This window comes from Conger conger, chromosome 7 (genome assembly GCF_963514075.1).
Source record: "Conger conger chromosome 7, fConCon1.1, whole genome shotgun sequence".
Lineage (NCBI taxonomy): Eukaryota > Metazoa > Chordata > Actinopteri > Anguilliformes > Congridae > Conger > Conger conger.
In genome coordinates, this window is record NC_083766.1 from 3,977,644 (window position 1) to 4,005,143 (window position 27,500).

Below are 27,500 nucleotides of genomic sequence, written 5' to 3' on the forward strand. Positions count from 1 at the left end.
GACAGTAACGCAAACAAGCAAGCATTACGACAGCGGTATGCAGAAAAGCATCTCTGAACACACAACATATTAAACCTCTAAGTGGATAGGCTACAGCAGAAAAATACCTAACAAAGTGCTCGCTGAGTGTATCTGGCCAAGATGTGAAAATCCAGGGGGTGGGGGGGGGGGGTTGGTTCATCAAAATCTGTACACTGAAGTCACACCCCTATCCCCTGCTTTACTGTATGCAGCCTGACTGCGAGAGGACGTCTGTTGTTCTTTCTGTCTTGTGAATGGACATAGAGGAGTCTGGGTAATCCAGACGCAGTTAGGAATTTGTTGACCAGTCTGTTTTCCCTCCAGGATGCAATATGATCAGAGACACCCAGCGTGCATATTAAAGTCGGGATTAATCCTGCAGTAAAAAGTGATGAGGCATTAGCAGAGAGGATAAATTCAGGGTTTTACACGGACACTGATCTCCACTGACAACCAGGTCCCAATCTGCCACCTCGGCTGAACAACTTTGGAAATATGTGCTGAGAAAGTGAGAATCTGAAGTAATCCATCCAAAATGAACTATATTTAATGAACAGAAATATGGAATGCCTATATCCTTTGAAAAATCAGCATTACAGTAATCTCTGAAGTCATTATTTTTTTCAGTCTTTAAAACTTTCGCAACCGAGCTCTTAGCAGACACTTCTCCTCGCAGCTGAGATCCGAAACTGAGCTGAGAACGATGGCGTTATCCACCCTCTCATTAACTTCTCTGCGACTGCAAAGAGGCAGACTGAAATGATGAAAAGATCTGTATCGCTGAAACTTCCCTTTGAAGCGATTTACAAACGCTGCCTCTTTTGTGTTCAAGAATGTGCCTAAATATACAGCCGGCAGGTTTCCCAGTTATAATTCTGTGTAATTACAGCGCGTTTATATAAAACACACTGTAAATGCACTCCAGTATCTCTGTAAAAACACAATCACATACGACTGCATATAATAATTTGTTCATTAGCTGACACTTTTATCAAAAGGGACTTACTGTACAATGGATTAGACTAAGCAGGAGACAATCCCCCTCCAACCACTGCAGTGATCTTATTGTGACTACACCGGGGCATGAACCACCAACCTTCCGGGTCCCAGGCATGCACCTTAACCACTCAGCTACAGGCTGCCTCTGAATATTAAAATGAAGCACATTTATTTTATTCAACAGCAGACTCACTGCTGAGGTGACAGAGCAGTGCTTAGTCTCGCTTTATGTACAACCCTGGAGCCCTCAAGACATTAAGGAGAGGCGCACATAACCAGCGCTCAATGGAAGGCCCTGCTAGTCCCCTCTCATCATCACTTCTGAACCTCCCCATCCGGTGCTGAGACAGAGAATGTGGTGTTGTCTGTGTGCGGTACAGTATAACGCACTGAGACAGTTATAACGTGGTGTTGTCTGTGTGCGGTACAGTATAACACACTGAGACGGTTATAACGTGGTGTTGTCTGTGCGGTACAGTATAACACACACTGAGACGGTTATAACGTGGTGTTGTCTGTGTGCGGTACAGTATAACACACTGAGACGGTTATAACGTGGTGTTGTCTGTGTGCGGTACAGTATAACACACTGAGACGGTTATAACGTGGTGTTGTCTGTGCGGTACAGTATAACACACACTGAGACGGTTATAACGTGGTGTTGTCTGTGCGGTACAGTATAACACACACTGAGACGGTTATAACGTGGTGTTGTCTGTGTGCGGTACAGTATAACACACTGAGACAGTTATAACGTGGTGTTGTCTGTGTGTGGTACAGTATAACACACTGAGACGGTTATAACGTGGTGTTGTCTGTGTGAGGTACAGTATAACTCACACTGAGACAGTTATAACGTGGTGTTGTCTGTGTGCGGTACAGTATAACTCACACTGAGACAGTTATAACGTGGTGTTGTCTGTGTGCGGTACAGTATAATTCACACTGAGACGGTTATAACGTGGTGTTGTCTGTGTGCGGTACAGTATAACTCACACTGACACAGTTATAACGTGGTGTTGTCTGTGTGCGGTACAGTATAACTCACACTATGACGGTTATAACGTGGTGTTGTCTGTGTGCGGTACAGTATAACTCACACTATGACGGTTATAACGTGGTGTTGTCTGTGTGTGGTACAGTATAACTCACACTGAGACGGTTATAACGTGGTGTCTGTGTGCGGTACAGTATAACACACTGAGACAGTTATAACGTGGTGTTGTCTGTGTGCGGTACAGTATAACTCACACTGAGACGGTTATAACGTGGTGTTGTCGGTGTGCGGTACAGTATAACTCACACTGAGACGGTTATAACGTGGTGTTGTCTGTGTGCGGTACAGTATAACTCACACTGAGACAGTTATAACGTGGTGTTGTCTGTGTGCGGTACAGTATAACTCACACTGAGGTGGTTATAACGTGGTGTTGTCTGTGTGTGGTACAGTATAACTCACACTCAGACAGTTATAACGTGGTGTTGTCTGTGAGGTACAGTATAACTCACACTGAGACGGTTATAACGTGGTGTTGTCTGTGTGTGGTACAGTATAACTCACACTGAGATGGTTATAACGTGGTGTCTGTGTGCGGTACAGTATAACACACTGAGACAGTTATAACGTGGTGTTGTCTGTGTGCGGTACAGTATAACTCACACTGAGACGGTTATAACGTGGTGTTGTCTGTGTGTGGTACAGTATAACTCACACTGACACAGTTATAACGTAGTGTTGTCTGTGTGCGGTACAGTATAACTCACACTGACACAGTTATAACGTGGTGTTGTCTGTGTGCGGTACAGTATAACTCACACTGAGACGGTTATAACGTGGTGTTGTCTGTGTGCGGTACAGTATAACTCACACTGAGACAGTTATAACGTGGTGTTGTCTGTGTGCGGTACAGTATAACTCACACTGAGGTGGTTATAACGTGGTGTTGTCTGTGTGTGGTACAGTATAACTCACACTCAGACAGTTATAACGTGGTGTTGTCTGTGAGGTACAGTATAACTCACACTGAGATGGTTATAACGTGGTGTCTGTGTGCGGTACAGTATAATACACAGTGAGATGGTTATAACGTGGTGTTGTCTGTGTGAGATAGAGTTATAATGTGGTACAGTGTAACTCACACTGAGGCTGCTGATGCACACAGGTCTGCTGCTCTAGCTGTGTGGACTGGTGCTCCTCACATGACGGAGGGTTTCTTGACGCGGTGAATTGCTGCTGATCTTCCATTCCGGATTGAACCACGCAGAGCCGGGATTCATCCGAGTCTCAATTCAATCCAGGGAATCATTACGTTTATTCCGTCCGTGAGTCAGTGGAACGACTCCGCCGGGAGACTTTACTGGTGGAATTTCGTAGATTCCGGAGTGTTTCGCCCTTCCCGATCTTAACGCCCGACCGGATACGTCAGGTGATTCCATTTCACAGGATAATTGCTCATTAATATTTAAGGCTTTTTAATAAACTAGATTCCTCGGCGCCGTAAGAGAGAAACGGAAACACTCTACACATTTGCTGTTGTGGAAAGGGAGGGTTTATCGAGCCAGTTTAAATGGGGTGTATTACAGCAAATAGAGAGATCGAGAGATTGAGAGTGACAGATTGGAAATGTACTGAACACCAAGGAGTCCTGTACTGTAATAAGTAAGGTTAGAATGTGAACGGCACACAATCTGGGATCACCACATTACTCTGCCAGCAGGGGGCAGTCTCCCCTCTGGGCCCCGGTAACAAAGCCATCAGACTATCTTTATGGATCTAAGCGTACTGTTTGATTTGTTGATGCCATACAGGTACATGTACAGGCAAAACTTTGTACACAGGGCTACCGGACACAGAATAGGATAATCCAGGGAGTAGTCGAGGTCACAGGCAAAAGTTTGTACACAGAAAGGCAATCAGAACCGGCAGAGGTGCAAAACGAAATCCAATACTCAGTAAACGAAAGTCCAATCAGGGTCCGGTAACAGTGGGTCAGATACCAGCAGGAGGAGGTGCACAGAACAGAACCCAGCAGAACCCAGCGGACAGGCAGGAAGATGACAGAACAGAACCCAGCGGACAGGCAGGAAGATGATAGAACAGAACCCAGCGGACAGGCAGGAAGATGACAGAACAGAACCCAGCAGAACCCAGCGGGCAGACAGGAAGATGACAGAGCAGAACCCAGCAGAACCCAGCGGACAGACAGGAAGATGACAGAACAGAACCCAGCAGAACCCAGCGGACAGACAGGAAGATGACAGAACAGAACCCAGCAGAACCCAGCGGACAGACAGGAAGATGACAGAACAGAACCCAGCAGACAGGAAGATGACAGAACAGAACCCAGCAGAACCCAGCGGACAGACAGGAAGATGACAGAACAGAACCCAGCAGACAGGAAGATGACATAACAGAACCCAGCGGACAGACAGGAAGATGACAGAACAGAACCCAGCAGAACCCAGCGGACAGACAGGAAGATGACCGAACAGAACCCAGCAGACAGGAAGATGACAGAACAGAACCCAGCAGACAGACAGGAAGATGACAGAACAGAACCCAGCAGACAGGCAGGAAGATGACAGAACAGAACCCAGCAGACAGGAAGATGACAGAACAGGTGGAAAGAATGGTATGAGACACTGGCAGGGAACAAACGGAAACAGGGAAGTATGAATATGCAGACGTGATAACTGAAATGTGGAACAGGAGTGAGAGCAGGGAACAGGTAACGGGACTCAGGTCAAAGGTCAAGATGACAGGGCTACGGAAAGAGAACAGGGACAAAATACACAGAAAACAGGGAACCGCTTAGATAGGGAAATACACATTGTGACAATAAATGTGTTGTCTAGAAATGATCTTGGTAAATACAAACAAATTAGTAGCCACTTGTTATCATTATTGCCATTGTTCTGGAAGTTGTTTACTAACATAAAAGCATCTTAATTACTCTGATAATTACCAGGTGACCCCGAGAATGACTTTTGTCAAACAATTGAATATAAAAAGGGGTAGATAAAGCAGAGGAGAGAGAGTGGATGAGACAGAACTTTAGAGTGAACTTTTTCTCAGCGAGATAACGTTCTGCTTATCTAAGTATGTTTACTGTGTATGCTTCATATCAGACGACATTACTGTTAATGTACAAACAATGTTCCTGGCATTGTCAGTATTAAACGCGATGGCAGCAGATGAATCGTTGAGGAGAGTTGATGAGGATTGATTAATACGAGTATGGAACACAGTTTAATAGATTAATAATCTCCATCTGGTACGTGCCCAGGCCCTGGATGTCAACATCAAGCTTGGATGTTCAAAGCTCCGTTCTCTTCCATCGATCAGTATCTGCGCTGCTTTAGAGCCGATTGATCAGCCTCTGGAGAGCCTCCTCCCCCTGGGCCTCCGCTCTGACGCGCAGGCAAAACGCTGTCGGTTTATGCAGACATAGATCTGACATGGCTCTGTCGATAGCCCTGGATAAAGTGGTGGCCATGTTCTCAGATATACAGTACAGGAAGTGGGTTCAGATTGAGGGTGTGCAGATATACAGTACAGGCAGTGGGTTCAGATTGAGGGTGTACAGATATACAGTACAGGAAGTGGGTTCAGATTGAGGGTGTGCAGATATACAGTACAGGAAGTGGGTTCAGATTGAGGGTGTGCAGATATACAGTACAGGAAGAGGGTTCAGATTGAGGGTGTGCAGATATACAGTACAGGAAGTGGGTTCAGATTGAGGTTGGACTGTGCAAGCCCTGAACCAGATATGGTACATGTGATTAGAATGGTCTTATCTGAACATTCTAATGCTGATGTCACAATCACTGCTGCTAACTGAAAGTTCTAGAACACTGACAGAATTTTGAGGAAAAATAAAAAACATTCTAAACAAAAGGTTAATTCTAGATTTATTCGAATGCTACTTGATCTTACCCCGTCTTGCGACAATAGCCATTGACGTTTTTTCTTTGTACAGATTTAATCCAGGAGAGAGCCAAAGCCAGGAGATAATCTTCCCTTGCTTTGTACGATGACAGACATATTATTATTAAAATGGACAACCTCTTATCCATTGTTGCTGCTACTGTATTGCTCTTTGTGTTATAATGGGACTTTAGTTTATCTGCCAAATCCACTGATACGGTGGAGTGAAGGAATTGTTGGGCAGAGACACCTGTCAGGCCGCAGGAAGGAAAATAAAGATTGCCAAAATATGATATTAATCTCTGAGGAAGCAGGTGAGGCAGAGTTACCAATGTACCTGCAGTAGGATCATAAATATAATTTTACACTTCGCTGTGCGCGTGTGCGCGTGTACGTGAGGAGGAGGCCCAGGACAGGAGGCGCGGGCTTTACCATCACTGCGAACCGAAAAGAGCAAACAACACCTGCGCTGGGCAGGAGGAGGAAACGCTTTTAAAAACAGGAGGAAAAGGTGTCAGATACTGCGGCACGCACGCGTACAGTGGGGAGTCTGCTTTCGGAGCTATCGCGTTTGATTCAAGCATCGTAACAAAAACCTTTTCTGACACTTCCCCGATCCTAATTAGCACATAAAAATCGTGCGCGCTGTTGACAATGTTTTTGTAATGTTGCAGACATAAAAAACACCTTGTTTTACAGACTTATGAAGAACTTAATTTTGCGCTGCTATTGTTATAAGGAGATAGTAGAGATACTAAGGGAGAATTCATTATCTTTTTCTTTTAACAGTGGTGTGTAGATGGATGGAATTCATTATACTGTCGTTTAATTCCCGATGTGAAAATCCAAAGTTAATGACGGTGCGCTGTGCATGGATTTCTGATGAATCTGATAAAAGTGGTCATTACCTATTCTGGTCATAACTGAATCCAGGACCGGTGCATTTGGCAATTTATTCACAGTTGATTTTGTGGAGCATTTTATCATTTTTCCATGCGGGAGTTATCTTGGAAATAGTCCTTATTTTGTTTGGGGGTAGTAGAGGCCTTGACAATGTGCTGGCATTAATTATGAAATATAAATCCAAGCTACAAATCGAAGAGAAAGGCCGTAGCGATGGGCTCTTCTCCGATCAGATCCTCTCTGAACACGCGTGATTATCTGGACCGCATGGGAACGGCGGGTTCGCGGTTCTGCAGACAACGGGGAGACAAATATTAAAGTGCTCATGCATTTAAAAACATGTTTTAATGTAATTTTAATGGAGCCAACATTCTCACATGTTGTAAGATTAAGATTGACTGTAGAGTGTATCTCTCAAAGGGGCCCGTCTTATGTTGTTACCCAAGTGGGCGATTAAAGAATGAGGCCATGAAATCACACCAAAGCTGTTAAGATTTGTGTATTTGAGAGAGAGAGAGAGAGAGAGACAGAGAGAGAGAGAGAGAGAGACAGACAGACAGACAGACATACTTTTTTTATTGACCGGCTTTATGAAACTGATTTGACAGGACCCGACTTGTCGCCTGTACAATAGCCATGGCCTTGAAGAAGTAGTTCCGATTGCGTGAATCGCCAGGGCAAGATGCATTTAACTGAGACGTGTTTCGGCAACCAGGCTCCGAACGGACTGGTTGATTTCCAGTTAGCATCGTTGTGGGAACCGGAGTAACTCCGGGCCCGGGCTGCAGCGTCACAGCGAATGCAAACAGAAGCAGCGCTGGCGACTCGGACACCCGCGAATCTGCCTTTCTCCCTCACCGTGCCTTCGGAGTTTATTCTGAAAGCTGCAGTCCTTGATTCTGTTTGATTTAATAGTGCATATGCATTTATTTTCAGCCGCATGATGCACAACGCACAACGCAACAATAAACAAAACAAATAAGTAAATAAACAGAAAACCAGAAATTGTTTTCAGTCTGGTAAATGAGGCAGGGAATGTGATGTTATCGTGTATTATAAACATCGTGGTCATTTGTCGTGTCCGGGGAACTGTTTATCTGTAATCGGACAGTCTGGGGCTGCGCAGACATAAATGGATAAATAAATGCACACAGGTGTCAATTACACCGCGGAATATGCAGATCCGCGCATGCAGCGGTGACGTCAAAAAGGAGTGTAGACCGAAGCCGCTGAAATAGGACAAGCTGTAACACTAAGAAACACTCAGAGCTGTGGAATGGAGTGACGCGGCGAGGAGCAGGGACACGTTCCTCCAAACCTAATTTAATAAAGCCTAGCTACGCGCGAGACTAAGACTAATCTGCGGACGGACAGACTGTGGAACTAAGAATCTTTTGCCATCGAGACGGAACGCGTCTGTGTCTGATCTGGTTAACGGCGCTCACATTTTTTTTTCTTCGCCAGTGGAATAGCTACGACAGGTAGGGGAGCAGTTGTGTTTCAAAAGATGCTCAAGGGGCGACATCGCTGTCTCTCGCCACCACCACGGCACATATTTTTGCTTTGGGTGGCAAGATAAATGCGTTGAAAGCTCTCTGAAACATTGTTTAATTTTCAAGTTGTGTGCATGGGTATGGTGTTACTGGCAGTCTGCCGAACACCATTGATATGCTTGAAACATACGTTGTTCTTACAAATAGTAACACTGGTTATCAATCGCGAGACCACCCGTAATGACAGATATTTAATTAAAAGCGCGTCAGTGCTTCTGGCGCTGAACGTGTCTTTTGGGACTGAAACATTGTGCATATCCTACTTTGAAATTAGCTGCGTGCTTTCTCATCGTTAAACTGACATTCTAAAGCAATTTTGTTCTCGTGCCCACTTGCTTTAACGTGGACTGCACGACCGGTTTCGTGTGTGCTGTATGGTGCATATTTACGCATGGCAAACGCCCTGCTTTCTCAACCTTTGGCGCTTGCTTGCATATAGATGCTTTGGACACAAGTTCGCAGACGCAGACATATGCAGTTATAGTCCTTGAATTTGGGGGTATGCGTTGCGTTCTCTGTACGTGCAAGCAAACGAAATAACTCCAGTCACGATGGGGTTTGGTCAGCGCGCGGTGGCAGTAGGATCACAGCATTGCCCTCTCCCTCATTGCCCCGACGAAATGCTTTATTTCCGAGTGTGACTGTTTGACAGGACGTTGGAGACGCTCCAAAATCAAACAGACCTAATGTGCACTAGCTCGATTCGAGCAGTTCTTGATTTTCAGATCTTCATTTGTTATGGTTTGTTATCATTTTTGTTTTTGTTTACGGTCCTTCTTAATCATAGAAAATGCGTCGTAGGAATACCCTGTGGTTGTTGGAAAAGCGTTCCTATAGTTGCGGTAAATGCAATATTAAAGTGTCGATCCAGACTTTGAATGAAAGCTTTTCACGTTTAGGTAACGAGCGCATCACCCCACCATTAACTTCGGCAGTGCCTTGCATTGTTTTTTTTGGTTTTTTTTTGGTTGCTCACGGCTGAGAAGTTGTCATCGTTGTGATTTTTCTTTTCCCCAACTGGAGACTTGCATTGCAATCTACAAACGTATGTCGCTATTAGCGGACGCAAATTAAATCACGTTAGAAAGAACCGTCTTCGGGGACGCGTCTTTAATTAATTGAGTCGCGTTGGCGTGGAGCTGTCGAGAACGGTGGTGCTGAAATCGGTCCGCTTAGTCCCATGTGCGTATCATTTCGACACACAATAATGTGAATAAAGCTTATTCATTTGTCTGCGGGATGAAAAGGAAAGATAAATATAATTTTCTTTGGCGTGGATGTTACTGCTATAACTGGGGTTACCAAAATAAACAGTGGATAACGTGTCAAAATCGTGGTTGACATTAGCCTGTTCTTTTAAAGTGTCCGTGTCGACCAGAGACGAAGCTATTCAAAAAAAAAAAAAAACAAGCAAATGTTGCTATGCGTGGTAAAACACGTGTGCATTCATTGCGGTTTCTGGTGCAGATTCTAGCAACGATCGCCGCGCGGTACGATCACATTGCAACTGTTTTGTGGCAGCGCCGTTTACAGTCGTCCACCTGCGCTTCCGTCGCCTGTCGTATTCTGCTTGTGTCGTACACCTTGCCCTTGCTAGTTGCAGTACTGTTAGCAGATGTGCCTAGATGTGCCAATCTCTCTGATATTTATTGAGAAGTTTTCCGTTCTTTCGGATTTTAAGCATCACCCAATGGTGGTTATCTGCGGCAGTGGAACATGTTTGCAAGGTTCACATTTTAGATTAATTCAATAAAAGTAATTGCTGCAAATAAAGTTCAAAAGTGTGGTCTACGTTTTTATTGGTTGATCTTACGCAGTTTAATTTGCCACAAGAAAAACAATTTCTGAAATTCCAACTGAAAGTTAATGTGCTGTAGGTTTGCTATGTCTTGAATATGCTTGATGTGACAATCAAGCGTATTCACTTAATACATGAGTATATATTCATGTGAATATTGCAAAGAAAGCCAGACTATGTGCTTTATAACATGGTTTCTTTTACAACTATACCATATACTTTACAGTTTAAGATGACTGCATACACAGGTATACACACACATGAATCTACACATGCACATATGCACGCACGCACGCACGCACGCACACACACACACACACACACACATACACAGTGAGTAAAAATCTCTTTCTGTGTTCTGTACTGCCAGCTACATCGCCCGTCAGTTTGGCTCTTGCCCCAAATTTTTATTCAGTTTCTATTTCATGCGTACAGACAGAGTTAATATTGGCTGATTCATGTACCAATATGTGCCTCTAATGGAAACCTAGTGCATTAATGAGGTTGACTCATATTCAAATAGCAGGCAAATATAATTAGCTTCAAAATGCTTTGGAAGGGGGGGGGGGGGGTGGGGGGCGGGGGAGGTGTTTGTGTAACTAGTTTATACATTTTGACAGTCTTTTTTAAATTAATTAATAAACTATATTATGCTTTTCTGCGGTGATTGCAGAGTTAATCTAATCCTGAGTTATTTTTAGCACCGTGCGTTCCGCATTGGTCAGGGTGAATCCACTTTCATAAAGCAGGAGATCATCTGTGTGGTAATTTAATTCAGATGCTAATTGCTTTTGTACAATGTTCAGAGTGACCTTTCGTGGGACGCAGTATTTCAGCCCAACGGGCTGGTGTGGGTCACCCGGCTGGCGCTGTGTTCGGCTGAAGGCGCCATCGAGCTGGATCCCAGGAAAAGAGCCGCTTGCTAACGCTTAGAAGGCTTTCTGGAATGTTTTCAAGTGAACAACTCGGTGTTTTAGGACTCCAGTGCTTTCTGCAATTGTGTGACATCAGCATGTGATGTTTCGTTAAGAATATTCTATTTCTGATCTCAGACCTTAAAGGGTTAAAACAGGTCTTCTGTCTGAATGACATGAGAAGCAGCTTTGGAAGGAAAGGACGGCCAATACGGAACAGTCCTAAATATAATCAGGAACGTTGTGAGCAGCTAACGTTGATGCATGCTGGTGTATTCATTTATTTCCTTGACCAGCGTGTCCTACGCCAAACAGCGCACTGTCCGAAAAAAAGGTTCCTTTGGCTTGTCTCCATAGAGGAACCATTTTAAGTTCTTTATGGAACCCTCTGTCATAGGTAAAGTGTGAAAGCTCCCATTTTGCCCGACAAAGAACCTTTGAACTAGACCCCAGGTTCTTCTATGGAATCGCAGGGTTCCTTTTGGAACCATTGCGTTCTCAGAGTGTGGCATGTAGCATGTCTGCCAGTGGCAGCCTTTCATAAGCCTGTAAGCCCTGAGGCCTCCTGTCTGTTGGTGACAGGGCTGTAGTTCTCTCTCCTGCTGCCTGACAGTGGCTCTCTGCCGGGCGCAGACTCCACGCCGGTCCCTCGGCTGCAGGCTCTTGTCAGAAGGACAGCGAGCTCAACGCAGCGCAGGTCATGGAAGACGCCGGAAGCTACGGAGCCCGACTTTGTTACTTCCTCTCGATCTCCGTGACTCCCCGCCGCCTCGATGGAGAGGAGCTGAGGAGGTGTGGGAGGAGCTGAGGAGGTGTGAGGAGGTGTGAGAGGAGCTGGGGAGGTGTGAGAGACACTGAGGAGGTGTGAGAGGAGCTGAGGAGGTGTGAGAGACACTGAGGAGGTGTGAGAGGAGCTGAGGAGGTGTGAGAGACACTGAGGAGGTGTGAGAGACACTGAGGAGGTGTGAGAGGAGCTGAGGAGGTGTGTGAGACACTGAGGAGGTGTGAGGAGGTGTGAGAGGAGATGGGGAGGTGTGAGAGACACTGAGGAGGTGTGAGGAGGTATGAGAGGAGCTGAGGAGGTGTGAGAGACACTGAGGAGGTGTGAGGAGGTGTGAGGAGATGGGGAGGTGTGAGAGACACTGAGGAGGTGTGAGGAGGTATGAGAGGAGCTGAGGAGGTGTGAGAGACACTGAGGAGGTGTGAGAGGAGATGGGGAGGTGTGGCCATGGCGTGATCACTCATATCCAGGTTCTCAGACAGGCTGGTAACGGTCAGGGACCTGTGCCCTCATCAGCCTTTGGGCCGAGGCCTTCGTTTGGCGCATAGAGAGTTATTGCATAGGCACAGAGGGCAATGCTTTGTGTTCTAACAGAGCAGGTTCTGCAGACGTGACAACATGTGGAGGAATCTGACTGCCCTTGGAGGGTTGGATCCAGGCACCATATGTTCAGATTTGATCACTCCTCAGTCTATAAACTTTATTTTTTAAGAAAAGTGTTCTTTGGCTTGTCTCCGTAGAGGAACCCTTTTTAGTTCTTTATGGAATCCTCTCTCATAGGTGTGAAGTATGAAATCTCCCAGACAAATAACTAGGAATGAGATGGGTTCTTCTAAAGGAATCACAGGGTTCCTTTTGCAGCTATTTTTTCTGCGAGTGTAGCTGAACCTTCTGCCCGTGGAACATCTTTAAAGAGAAACATTACTGTGTATCACTATCTCCCTCCCTGTGATAGATGTTGTTTAGAAAAACGAGGTGCTGGATTTCAGTGTGCTTCAGACAGCCAGGGCACAGCCGGCTGCACTGCAGTGAGAATCTGAGCAAAGATCGGGTGAGAGGATTTTAAAAAGACACGGATCCTCTTACTTCCGCTAGTTTGCTGTCAGCGTTGTCTCTGTTGCTTGCAGTTAAAAATCTTCACATTAGTATAAATAACAGTTCACAACCTTATCTCTCTGGTTCCCCTAGCCTCATAAATTCACGTCAGATACACTTCAAAATGGCGGCGATTCATCACGTAGCTTTGTCATATGAAACTCCTGGGAGAATTCATCCTGTTCCGCTGGTGTCAGAGGGATAGCAGATAACATACGCGCGGTCCTCCCCCGCTGACGTGCGCTTTGATTCCCCCGCCTCCACGCGTCTACAGAGCCGCACGGCGGCCGCAGGAAACGCAGGAGCCAGGCGGGCGTTCTGAGCGCAGCGCGGACACAGGGCCCCGTGGAGACGCGTTTATGATATGAAGACATCCGTCAGGATGGTGTGGGATGCAGCCCTGGGCTCCCCGTCTCCTGCAGAAAGCCCTCCGCTCTGCTTCAAAGGCAGAGCGTTCATCCAAACAACGTGCACAGATCAATGAATCAGCTCCTTCTGGATTTTTTATGAGTTTATTTTATTTATTTTTACATATGTTTTAATTAGTAGAATTTGAACTCTCAGTGCAAAATCATGGACAGTCACGGAAAGAACACGTACTGTAAGAACATGTTCGGGTGATTTGTGTTTGCAGTCATGGACTGCCTGCTTACCAGTGAATATTTACATGTGTTCTGTGCTTTTAGCTGGAGGCTCTGATGAAAGGAGGAAGGAAGAGGTGTCCCCAGGCAGGAAGTGAAAGGGATGATAACGGTGTGAATGAAAAGAACGGGCTAATGCCTGTGAACAGGACGATTGGCGCTAGAGGCTAGCTGAAGCTCCTTGCCTATGTTTAGGTTTGGAGAAATTCAACCCTGACTTTCATAGTGTTTTAAATCACATTCCCGGGCAATACTTACTTTATTGGACCCGCAAGGATAATAAATAATAGTAATAATAATACTAATAATAATAATAACAATCATAATATCTGAATCTTGACATCATTACTTTGCTGCTTCAATGGCCGTCTCTCTCAGAGTTTGTTTTCTGCTGCTTTTTTGTTTCTATTGAACTTACGAAATTGGTTTGAAAGCTCTCTGTCTCTCTCTCTCAGAAAGTGCCGCTCCAGCGTAATGCTTTTCTGAAGCTGCCTGACTGCCTGACTGCTCCACCTCATCTGTTGTTTGTTTTCAAAGGCAGAGGCTTTCATCTCTCTGATCATATTGTGGCTTTGTGCAGTGTCAGTACTGTAACTCTGGCTTTGTTCAGTGTCAGTACTGTAACACTGGGGCTTTGTGCAGTGTCAGTACTGTAACTCTGGGGCTTTGTGCAGTGTCAGTACTGTAACTCTGGCTTTGTGCAGTGTCAGAACTGTAACTCTGGCTTTGTGCAGTGTCAGTACTGTAACTCTGGGGCTTTGTGCAGTGTCAGTACTGTAACTCTGGCTTTGTGCAGTGTCAGTACTGTAACTCTGGGGCTTTGTGCAGTGTCAGTACTGTAACTCTGGCTTTGTGCAGTGTCAGGGGCGGCCTGTAGCGTAGTGGTTAAGGTAAATGACTTGGACACGCAAGGTCGGTGGTTCTAATCCCGGTGTAGCCAGAATAAGATCTGCACAGCCGTTGGGCCCTTGAGCAAGGCCCTTAACCCTGCATTGCTCCAAGGGAGGATTGTCTCCTGCTAATCAACTGTACGTCGCTCTGGATAAGAGCGTTTGCCAAATGCCAATAATGTAATGTAATGTCAGTACTGTATCTCTGGGGCTTTGTGCAGTGTCAGTACTGTAACTCTGGCTTCGTGCAGTACTGTAACTCAGCAGTGCTGGTAGCTATGGCAGTAACCGTGTGTTTGTGCTGTAGTTTGTCTTGTGTCTCTGCAGTGCTGGTAGCTATGGCAGTAACCGTGTGTTTGTGCTGTAGTTTGTCTTGTGTCTCTGCAGTGGAGGGATTGGGCACTTATCGGAATGCACACTAGCTTCTGAGTCACATTACCTCCAGAGTACAAACACTGATGGAAGGAAAGCAGATCCTCCCCCTGATATATTTCAGGCTCCAAAGCGCGTCTCTGTTTTACAGCTCCTCTCCTGTGGAATATGTGTGTGGGAGCGGGGAGACATCCATAAGTAAAATAATCCCATCTGCAGCCTGTTATTTCTGTTTCATCCTTGGCACTGGGACTAATGAAGCCATATGTTTGGAGGACAATCGCATGAAGAATTAACTTTGCGGAGGGGACTGTAACGCGGGAGAGAGGATGAATGTGCCCAGACTCATTAGGGTCTCACTGATGGGCCCTGACAGGCAGTGGCTGCTGGGAGATGTGGTTTTTTTGAGGAGTGGTGTCATGGAGGGGACAGTGGGTGGCAGATGCGATGTTGTAGTTTCGAGTCTCAAGTTTATTTGTCATGTGCACAGTAACAGTACACAATAGCAGCTGCTGGCAATGACAGGCTTAATCTAGGAACTCCCCACCACTTACACTTTATTTAAGTAAGTAGGAGATACATGTAGTGTGCATTAGACACACAAAACAAGTGCATCAGTGCACAAGTATACAAGACAGGTACTAGACAAACACCACCAGCGCAAGCATTACCATCAGGGGGCGGAGGCTCAGAGTTATTGTGTTAAGCCCTCAGAAATAAAGGCATGAGAAGTGCCTGAAATTTCTACCTTTGTTATGCTTGGAAAACGTATTCATATGTACCCAAAGAGAACATGACTGTACTTTCAGGGTACATTTGGGAAAAATTGATCCTTCAAGCGCAGACTGAAGACTCATCTCTTCAGGCTACACCTTTCCCTCCCTAACTCACCACCATGATTAGCCTTATGTATGCCATAGACTGTAATGGCACTTATATAGTTGTATAGATGTTGTTTTTTGTATTATTTTTGTATTGTTGTACTCGGGGTATTCTAGCTGCCAATGGTTGTTGTGTTGTAGAGGGCATTGTGGGTAATGGTCGTGTTTTTATGTTGTAGAGGGCATTATGGGTAATGGTTGTTGTGTTGTAGAAGGCATTGTGGGTAATGGTTGTTGTGTTGTAGAGGACATTGTGGGTAATGGTTGTTGTGTTGTAGAGGGCATTGTGGGTAATGGTTGTTGTGTTGTAGAGGGCATTGTGGGTAATGGTCGTGTTTTTATGTTGTAGAGGGCATTGTGGGTAATGGTTGTTGTGTTGTAGAGAGCATTGTCGGTAATGGTTGTTGTGTTTTAGAGTGCATTGTGGGTAAGGGTTGTTGTTTTGTAGAGGGCATTGTGGGTAATGGTTGTTGTGTTGTAGAAGGCATTGTGAGTAATGGTTGTGTTGTGTTTCTCACAGATCAGTGATGGGCTGGTTGAGTGGGTGGTTGAGTGGTGTTATAGAGGGTATTGTGGGTGATGGTTATGGTGTTGTAGAGGGCATTGTGGGTAATGGTTGTGTTTTTATGTTGTAGAGGGCATTGTAGGTAATGGTTGTTGTGTTGTAGAGGGCATTGTGGGTAATGGTTGTTGTGTTGTAGAGGGCATTGTGGGTAATGGTTGTTGTGTTGTAGAGGGCATTGTGGGTAATGGTTGTGTTGTGTTTCTCACAGATCGGTGATGGGCTGGGTGAGTCTTTGGGTGGTTCCCTTCCTGCTGGGGGCCTCTCTGGGACCAGCTGAAGGATGGAGGACCGGCTCTAAAACCAGCACTGTGGAGAACGCCACAGAGAGACTCCACTTCAGGGTAAATACAGCTTCCTGTTCATCACTCTCATCCCTCCCTCTTTCCCTCTCTCTCTAGCCTTCTCTCTCTATCTCTGTTATACACTCTCTCTCTCTAGGCCTCTCTCTCTCTCTCTGTTACACACTCCCTCTCTCTCTCTCTAGCCTTCTCTTTCTCTGTCTCTGTTATACACTATCTCCCTCTCTCTCTAGGCCTCTCTCTCTGTCTCTGTTATACACTCCCTCTCTCTCTAGCCTTCTCTCTCTCTCTCTGTTACACACTCCCTCTCTCTCTCTCTCTGTTCCACACTCCCTCTCTCTCTCTCTCCCTCTCTCTCTGTTACACACTCCCTCTCTCTACAGCCCTGGTTGGGACCTGAATTATAAATGTAGTGCCTTTCAGGGACCCATCAAATACACACACACTAGCACAGCTGGTGGAGTGGACTACAGGCTCATTCTGACACCCACCTCATACAGTCCCTCTGCCCATTTTACGTCCGTAGTTTAAAAAACACAGCTCGACAGCCTTCTCTCTCTGTCTCTCTCTTTCTCTCTTTCTCTCTCTCTCTCTGTTTCACACTCTTTCCCTCTTTTCCTTCCTCTGTTTAATCATATTTTAAATTGGTTTTAATTTTTAATTCTTTGAACATTGAGATAATTGGTACTATGTGCAAATGCAGATTGCACATGATACAGGTTAAAAATATGGATGTCTCATGTATGTGTGTGTTTCTTAAGACCTGTTGAAGATGGCAGGGAGGAGAGGTGCCCAGACTGATATTATTAAATCATATTTATTATCTTAACAACATTGACATATTTTTTTATTAGGAATGAGTGTGCTGCTCTTTGTCTGTTAAGCACACTGCTCTGTGCCTGTTGATGTGTGTTTGCTGACTACATCTTGACTTTGTGTTCCTGTGACTCTCTGATGAGGAAGGAGCATTTAAAAAGCGTTTAACAGAGAGCGTACGCGTTTGAGAAACGGTACGGTGTTAGTGCTGCTCTCGGCCCCGCTGATGTGTGTCTGACACTCTGGCGGGACTTCCCACGCGTCTCCACGCGCTCCTGTGGAAATCCAGCACGCTTTTATTCCAGGGTTTTTTTTTGGGGGTGGGGGGTGTAGGAGGTGCATCTGTATTCCGGTCCTGTTCCACACGCCTCACCCCCACATTCACAATCACTCACTGCGCGTTAGTGGCCCGACCCAGTCAGCCACGCGGACTCCTCTCTTTAAACCTGAGGAGGAGGAGGAGGAGAGAGAGAGAGAGAGAGAGGGAGAGATAAGAGAGAGATAGAGGGGAAGAGATGGAGAGAGAGAAAGGGAGAGTGGGAAAGAGAGAAGATAGAGTGGGAGAGTGGGAAAGAGATGGAGAGAGAGAGGGGGAAAGAGATAGATAGAGAGAAGAGAGTGGGAGAGTGGGAAAGAGAGAAGAGAGAGTGGGAGAGTGGGAAAGAGATGGAGAGAGAGAGGGGGAAAGAGATGGAGAGAGAGAGGGGGGAAGAGATAGGGAGAGAGGGAGAGCGAGAGAAGAGAGAGATGGCAGTGAATAGCATAAATAACGCAGGAGCGTAGTGAAGCCTTGGTCAGAGACCGGAGGATCTGAGGTGAAAGCGCGTTGACGCCTCTGAACGGGTCTCCCTGCGGAGCGGTTACAGGAACACGGAGACGATGAGAGTTTTCTGGCAGTGATTTCAGCAGGCTCCGCCCGTGGGACGCCGGGGAGGCCTGTGCCCTGCGGGGCTGTCGCGTCCTGCCAAACCCCAGAGAGGCATCAGAACGAGCCTCCCTTCAGGAGAGCAGACAGTGAAAAAGCTGTGTGTGTGTCGGCATGGAAGTTTGAGGACAACCTTGACGTGGATCAGTGTGGCGGGGATACCTCTGTGTGATTGGCTGAGCAGTCACATGGCTGTGTGATTGGTTGAGCAGTAACACGGCTGTGTGTGATTGGCTGAGCAGACACACGGCTGTGTGTGATTGGCTGAGCAGTCACACGGCTGTGTGTGATTGGCTGAGCAGTCACTCAGCTGTGTGTGATTGGCTGAGCAGTCACACGGATGTGTGTGATTGGCTGAGCGGTCACACGGCTGTGTGTGATTGGCTGAGCAGTCACACGGCTGTGTGTGATTGGCTGAGCAGTCACACGGCTGTGTGTGATTGGCTGAGCAGTCACACAGCTGTGTTTGTCCTCAGGGAGCCATTTTGTCCCTGCCCCATCCATCGCAATCTGCAGCCCTGACACGGACAGAATTACCTGCTGTTCAGGTAACCTGCGCATCGGTCTCTCGGAGTAATGCCTTCTGCCGCGCACGCCGCTGTGTGACCGACCGCACTGCTCTGAGCCCAAACCTGTTCCCAAATGAGATTCCCCAGCATAATGAGATTCCATAACATAATGCAGTAATCCCTCTGATAGCACGCTGCCGCGTGCCTGGGTCAGTAAACGGTGCCGCGGTTACTTCATCTCCTTCCCACGGGCACCTGCCTGATTGTGGCACTGAGGCTTAACATCGCCTGTTCCACATAAATCCGTCTGACTGAAGCACTGAAGCACAGCGCAGATTTTTTTGGAATGTTTTTTTTTTCCTCCATCATTCCGAGGCAGCATTCTAGAACTCCACTGCATTCCACATTCTGAATACGTATCTGGGACCTCACTCCTTAAAGGGTTAATTACAGACATTATGTTCAGGATTGTGAGGGTCTCTTAAAGGGTTATTAACAGACATTATGTCCAGGATTGTGCCAGACTCTTAAAGGGTTAATTACAGACATTATGTCCAGGATTGTACCAGACTCTTAATGGGTTAATTACAGACATTATGTCCAGGATTGTGCCAGACTCTTAATGGGTTAATTACAGACATTATATCCAGGATTGTGCTGGATTGTACAGGATTGTGCTGGATTGTACAGGATTGTGCCGGACTCTCCATGTGGAATAGACCTGCACACACCTCACTCCTGCTGTAGCTCATGTTGGCTCCAAAATGGAGAAAATTAGGAAATTAATGGAGAGAGGCTTTCTGGGCAGATATAAAATACACATTACATGATTATTGTCTCCTCAGTATAATTTATAGACTGGTATAATTGTCATCCTTATCAGATGTAGATATATTTTAAGATATGTTTTTAATTTTTAATTGAGTGTACTCAAAGTCTGGGATGTTGTTTGTTATGATGATTGCAGTAATTCTTAATAACTTCATGACCTTACAATAAGTTTAGCTTTCTGTGTGCATGGCACTGTACACAGAATATTTACTTCACTATCACCCACGGGCATCATTTATTTATTTTAATAATACCTTCCCAAATAATATCGCATGATGATGAGAAAAAATATTTAATATACTAAATCAACAGGAAGATGATATTCACTTTTCCCTTACACTTTGCCAGCAGTTATCATTTTTCTGTGGTTCTTTTAAAACATGTACTCCAGACCTCCCTTGCAAGGTTGAAATTCTCTGAATCTATGAATTTCAAATCCTCTAATATCCGAACGAAAGCTATGCTCTTGCTATCACTTGAAATAGTAATTTAAAAAAATGATTTGGGATGAAAACCTATTCGCTGAGAAGAACTTTAAGCCGCCAATCCTTGACAGTGAGAGACATGAGTTCTTTTCTCTGACGAACCCGTAATCTGTCCCCCGGTTATCACAGCACAGAGCTGCACGCTGTCTCTCTGAGCCCCAGCGCAGAGCCGCATGCTGTCTCTCTGAGCCCCAGGGCAGAGCTGCACGCTGTCTCTCTGAGCCCCAGGGCAGAGCTGCACGCTGTCTCTCTGAGCCCCAGTGCAGAGCTGCACGCTGTCTCTCTGAGCCCCAGCACAGAGCTGCACGCTGTCTCTCTGAGCCCCAGCACAGAGCTGCACACTGTCTCTCTGACTCCATAGCACAGAGCTGCACGCTGTCTCTCTGAGCCCCAGCACAGTGCTGCACGCTGTCTCTCTGAGCCCCAGCGCAGAGCTGCACGCTGTCTCTCTGAGCCCCAGCACAGAGCTGCACGCTGTCTCTCTGAGCCCCAGCACAGAGCTGCACGCTGTCTCTCTGAGCCCCAGCACAGAGCTGCATGCTGTCTCTCTGAGCCCCAGCACAGAGCCGCATGCTGTCTCTCTGAGCCCCAGTACAGAGCAGCACGCTGTCTCTCTGAGCCCCAGGGCAGAGCTGCACGCTGTCTCTCTGAGCCCCAGCGCAGAGCTGCACGCTGTCTCTCTGAGCCCACAGAGCTGCACGCTGTCTCTCTGAGCCCCAGCGCAGAGCTGCACGCTGTCTCTCTGAGCCCACAGAGTCTCTCTCTCTGTATTAAACTCCAGGCACAAGGTCAGGCTGTCTCTCTGTGTTTGTCTCGCTCCATCTCTCCACCTGCCACAGTGTCCTCCGTACCGCAGGTTAATAACTTCTGAAATTGGTTTCCATTGGATGCCCCTTCTGTCAATCACCCACTCTCATCCGCTCTGAAGCGATTTCTGAACGGCTGTGATCTGGAGTTGGGGCTCTGGCAGTTTTTGAATTTTAAAATACACAAAATCTTTTGATTTCTTTCAAGCATGCTTGACTCTCTTTGTGTTACCACAACACCAGGTCTGACTATCAGTGTAGAGCACTGTATACCAATAGCACACTATTTCAGTACTTTCTCATGTCATAATTTCTAGATTTATATTCTACTAGCGCATACGTGCTGTATCATGTACAATTATTTTATAAAGATCTGCAAATGTTTCTCACTATGATGAAACAGATGGACACAACATCTCATTTTTTTTTGCCCAACAGAACAAGTGGTTATCTTTGTTTTTTATTTGTAACCCAAGATGGCAATGCTGACCGATGTCTAAGATGTAACAGCTGTCTCTGACTGGTTTTCAGTATGTGGAGGGACTTGTGCAGTGAAGGAACATTTATAACACTTCACTGATGTGTTTGGTTTGATTACTCTTTGGAAATGCCCCTACTGGAGAGTGAGTATAAATGAAGTAAACAACAACCTTGCAGTGTGTTGTGCACTCTTATGATAGGCTAATGGCTGTGACAGCAAAACATGGATCCTATATATACTCACCATACTTCCCCTCGTTTGGACGTTCTACTTTTTATTACATTATTGGCATTTGGCAGACGCTCTTATCCAGGGCGACGTACAGTTGATTAGACTAAGCAGGAGACAATCCTCCCCTGGAGCAATGCAGGGTTAAGGGGCCTTGCTCAAGGGCCCAACGGCTGTGCGGATCTTATTGTGGCTACACTGGGATTCGAACCGCCGACCTTGTGTTTCCCAGTCCTTTACCTTAACCACTACGCTACAGGCCGCCCCTGTACTTTTCCAGCTAGTTTATTATCTCCACTCTGACCTGCTGAACCCATCTGATTAACTGTGATTAATGCCTTTTTACACCTCTGTTCTGTCCGTCTACCTTCACCTCTGTTCTGTCCATCTACCTTCACCTCTGTTCTGTCCGTCTACCTTCACCTCTGTTCTATCCATCTACCTTCACCTCTGTTCTATCCGTCTACCTTCACCTCTGTTCTATCCATCTACCTTCACCTCTGTTCTATCCATCTACCTTCACCTCTGTTCTATCCATCTACCTTCACCTCTGTTCTATCCGTCTACCCTCACTCTACACCTTACCGGCCAGCGGAGGAAGGGCTCCCCCTCTATAGCCGGGTTTCTCCTGAGATTTGTCTCCACTGGAGAGTTTTTCTCACAACTGTTTGAGGGTTTCTCTCCCTCCACTTTTCTCTTTAACCTCGTGTGCTTGCTGTTTGGGGGTTTCAGGCCTGGTTTTGGCCCGTCTTCACCCTCCCTCCTTCTGTTGCTCTGTAGAGCATCTTTGTGACATGTTTCTGTAAGAAGTGAACTGACTTGGCTTGACTTGGAGCCTGTGTCTGTGTGCTGGCTGGGCTGTCTCTCTCCTGATATCCCCCTGATTACAGCCTAGAGCTCACTCACACGCTGTCTCTCTCCTGATATCCCCCTGATTACAGCCTGGAGCTCACTCACGCGCTGTCTCTCTGCTGATATCCCCATGATTACAGCCTGGAGCTCACTCACACGCTGTCTCTCTGCTGATATCCCCCGGATTACAGCCTGGAGCTCACTCACACGCTGTCTCTCTCTCCTGATATCCCCCTGATTACAGCCTGGAGCTCACTCACGCGCTGTCTCTCTCCTGATATCCCCCTGATTACAGCCTGGAGCTCACTCACACGCTGTCTCTCTCCTGATATCCCCCTGATTACAGCCTGGAGCTCACTCACACGCTGTCTCTCTGCTGATATCTCCCTGATTACAGCCTGGAGCTCACTCACACGCTGTCTCTCCTGATATCCCCCTGATTACAGCCTGGAGCTCACTCACACGCTGTCTCTCTGCTGATATCCCCCTGATTACAGCCTGGAGCTCACTCACACGCTGTCTCTCTCCTGATATCTCCCTGATTACAGCCTGGAGCTCACTCACACGCTGTCTCTCTCCTGATATCTCCCTGATTACAGCCTGGAGCTCACTCACACGCTGTCTCTCTCCTGATATCCCCCTGATTACAGCCTGGAGCTCACTCACACGCTGTCTCTCTCCTGATATCCCCCTGATTACAGCCTGGAGCTCACTCACACGCTGTCTCTCTCCTGATATCTCCCTGATTACAGCCTGGAGCTCACTCACACGCTGTCTCTCTCCTGATATCTCCCTGATTACAGCCTGGAGCTCACTCACACGCTGTCTCTCTCCTGATATCCCCCTGATTACAGCCTGGAGCTCACGCGCTGTCTCTCTCCTGATATCCCCCTGATTACAGCCTGGAGCTCACTCACACGCTGTCTCTCTCCTGATATCCCCCTGATTACAGCCTGGAGCTCACTCACGCGCTGTCTCTCTCCTGATATCCCCCTGATTACAGCCTGGAGCTCACTCACACGCTGTCTCTCTCCTGATATCCCCCTGATTACAGCCTGGAGCTCACTCACACGCTGTCTCTCTGCTGATATCCCCCTGATTACAGCCTGGAGCTCACTCACACGCTGTCTCTCTCCTGATATCCCCCTGATTACAGCCTGGAGCTCACTCACACGCTGTCTCTCTCCTGATATCCCCCTGATTACAGCCTGGAGCTCACTCACACGCTGTCTCTCTGCTGATATCCCCCTGATTACAGCCTGGAGCTCACTCACGCGCTGTCTCTCTCCTGATATCCCCCTGATTACAGCCTGGAGCTCACTCACGCGCTGTCTCTCTCCTGATATCCCCCTGATTACAGCCTGGAGCTCACTCACGCGCTGTCTCTCTCCTGATATCCCCCTGATTACAGCCTGGAGCTCACTCACACGCTGTCTCTCTCCTGATATCCCCCTGATTACAGCCTGGAGCTCACTCACGCGCTGTCTCTCTCCTGATATCCCCCTGATTACAGCCTGGAGCTCACTCACACGCTGTCTCTCTGCTGATATCCCCCTGATTACAGCCTGGAGCTCACTCACGCGCTGTCTCTCTCCTGATATCCCCCTGATTACAGCCTAGAGCTCACTCACGCGCTGTCTCTCTCCTGATATCCCCCTGATTACAGCCTGGAGCTCACTCACACGCTGTCTCTCTCCTGATATCCCCCCAATTACAGCCTGGAGCTCACTCACACGCTGTCTCTCTCCTCCTGCTGCAAGTTTGTGAATATAATGACCGCAGAAGGTTTGTAAATATAATGACCGCAGAAGGTTTGTGAATGATGACCGCAGAAGGTTTGTGAATATAGTAACCACAGAAGGTTTGTGAATATAATAACCGCAGGTTTGTGAATATAATAACCGCAGAAGGTTTGTGAATGTAATAACCGCAGGTTTGTGAATATAATAACCGCAGGTTTGTGAATATAATAACCGCAGGTTTGTGAATATAATAACCGCAGAAGGTTTGTGAATATAATAACCACAGAAGGTTTGTGAATATAATAACCGCAGGTTTGTGAATATAATAACCGCAGAAGGTTTGTGAATGTAATAACCGCAGGTTTGTGAATATAATAACCGCAGGTTTGTGAATATAATAACCGCAGGTTTGTGAATATAATAACCACAGAAGGTTTGTGAATATAATAACCGCAGGTTTGTGAATATAATAACCGCAGAAGGTTTGTGAATATAATAACCACAGGTTTGTGAATATAATAACCGCTGGTTTGTGAATATAATAACCGCAGAAGGTTTGTGAATATAATAACCACAGGTTTGTGAATATAATAACAGCAGGTTTGTGAATATAATAACCGCAGGTTTGTGAATATAATAACCGCAGGTTTGTGAATATAATAACCACAGAAGGTTTGTGAATATAATAACCGCAGGTTTGTGAATATAATAACCGCAGGTTTGTGAATATAATAACCGCAGGTTTGTGAATATAATAACCGCAGGTTTGTGAATATAATAACAGCAGGTTTGTGAATATAATAACCACAGGTTTGTGAATATAATAACCGCAGGTTTGTGAATATAATAACAGCAGGTTTGTGAATATAATAACAGCAGGTTTGTGAATATAATAACCGCAGGTTTGTGAATATAATAACAGCAGGTTTGTGAATATAATAACCGCAGGTTTGTGAATATAATAACCGCAGGTTTGTGAATATAATAACAGCAGGTTTGTGAATATAATAACCGCAGGTTTGTGAATATAATAACCGCAGGTTTGTGAATATAATAACCGCAGGTTTGTGAATATAATACCTGCAGGTTTGTGAATATAATAACCGCAGGTTTGTGCATATAATAACAGCAGGTTTCTGAATATAATAACCGCAGGTTTGTGAATATAATAACCGCAGGTTTGTGCATATAATAACAGCAGGTTTCTGAATATAATAACCGCAGGTTTGTGAATATAATAACAGCCGGTAATCAGTGTTGCCCTCATTCTGTGTGTCACTTCTTTCCCCTCTGACTTGTGATCATGCGGATCTGTGTCTTGATTGCTCATTAAGTCATTAGCTTTTAAAAATACCTGCTCGTGTCTGTTTGTGTCAGCACAAGTGTAATGTGGAAAATTATACTTGTTTACTGCTGAATGTTTGATCCATTTCCCCTACAGAATTAATTTGACTGGATAGACAACTGAAGGCTAAGGAAAGTAGTTTTTCATGTAAACCCCACTGCCCTTACTGTTCAATAAGAAATGTGAACGAATTAACTTTAGTTTCAACATCAGTTTCCCCGACAACACTGCGCTCAAAGCATCAGTTTCCCCGACAACGCTGCGCTCAAAGCGTCAGTTTCCCTGACAGCACTGCACTCAAAGCTCACCACACAACGTGTTGCTCACGATCCTCTTTTAGTTTTGCCAGGAGACGATGGGATGTTTAGGTTTAACAAATAGCTTGAGGGCATCCTCTCATGAAGATCAGGGAGCCCTGTTTTACCACTTTAAAGGAAGTGTGGAAATGTAAAACAGAGTGTTTTTTACTGTAGCTGTATCCAACATATTTTACATCTCTGTAGGGGTGAGGAAGAATTCTCTAGAACTGGATGCTGAATTCAGTTTATATAATATATGTTGTTGTGCCTCTGTCTATTGTCACTTCTGGTTCTGATTCTGTAAGGAGATCCAGGTCTCTCTAGCTGTTCTGACCGATAGTTATTGATTTATGAATGTCTGTGATAGGGCCATTTAAATAAATATCCTGAGGAATTTCACGTTTTCAGTGAGCGTTTCCGGAACGGAGCCAGATTGACAGCGGTTGAAGTGTGTGAAAGATGAAAGATTAATTGGGGGCTCTTCTCTGGAATCATCAGCAGCCGAGGTTATCCCGCCCGCTGGCCCAGAGAAATGATGAACACGCTCTCGGTCACTGTTTCCACCTCACACAGATCTGAAGTGACAGAAAGCCCTCCCACCTTTCCTCTTCAAAGTAGGCCAGGTCAGCGGTCGACCCAAAGTGATATTTTGAAGTTCATCTGGGACCCGCACTGAACTAAAGGCTATGAACATTTCCACAGCAATTTTTAAAACACAAGAAATATCGACTAAACTCAACTTCCTGTCAAAGAGGAAGACAGTAGCAGCACAGTACGCTGATTTACTGGTTAACTCGGGGAGTGAAGTCTTTTTTCAGAAGGTTTTTAAACCCTTTCAAATATTTCAACATCCAGATATTTTAACTGACCATATATTTTTGTTCCCCAAAATGTCAGAAGACCCCCATCCTCAAATCAGATGACCCCACATGGGGTCGCGACTCTAAAGCAAGGGTGAGATAAATCTGTGTTATTAGCATTAGCATCTGTGTGTGATAATGAGCTCTCTGTCAGGCTGTGTGCAGGATGTGTGTTTGTGTGTGAAGCGGCTCCTGCCTGTTTGCAGTGTGTCATGGCACTGGACAGGAGTCTGATGGAGGTGGGAGGCCATTTTAGTTTTAGCAGGGAACACGTTCTCACTGCTTCTGTCCTGTTCTGCCCTGTTGTAGACAACTGTTTTTTGAAATATCTGGGCCCTTTTGATTCTGCTGCACACAGAACAGTAATTATAATGAATTCAGTTTAAACACTTCAAAAATAAACCATGCAATTAAATATGACTGAACGCATGCTCGCAGTTGCTCCTGTCAAGAGTGTTAATTTGTACTCTCAGACAGAAAAAGAGATTTTCAATTTCACATTTCAGTGTTTTCTAAACATTGCTTTTATTTATCATAAAAAATGGCCTGTGTGTAGTTCTAGGGGACTCATCACGTGTTAATATTCAAAGCCATTCTCATCCTGTGAAATGTGAAATTCAAGGGAATTATTTTTATTGATTAATTTTATTGACACTGTTCAGATTAATTCTATAAAGGAGCC

At 45.8% G+C, this 27,500-nt stretch overlaps 1 protein-coding gene across 1 annotated transcript in view; it reads left to right on the top strand.

The window, feature by feature from the left end:
* The window catches only part of fstl4 (follistatin-like 4), a 267,318-nt gene that overhangs the window by 92,331 nt on the left and 147,487 nt on the right, over nucleotides 1–27,500 (top strand). The window contains exon 3 of the mRNA XM_061249274.1: nucleotides 16,549–16,681. Coding sequence (XP_061105258.1) covers nucleotides 16,556–16,681 — 126 coding nt within the window. The 5' untranslated portion in view covers nucleotides 16,549–16,555. The remainder of the gene's footprint in view (nucleotides 1–16,548; nucleotides 16,682–27,500) is intronic.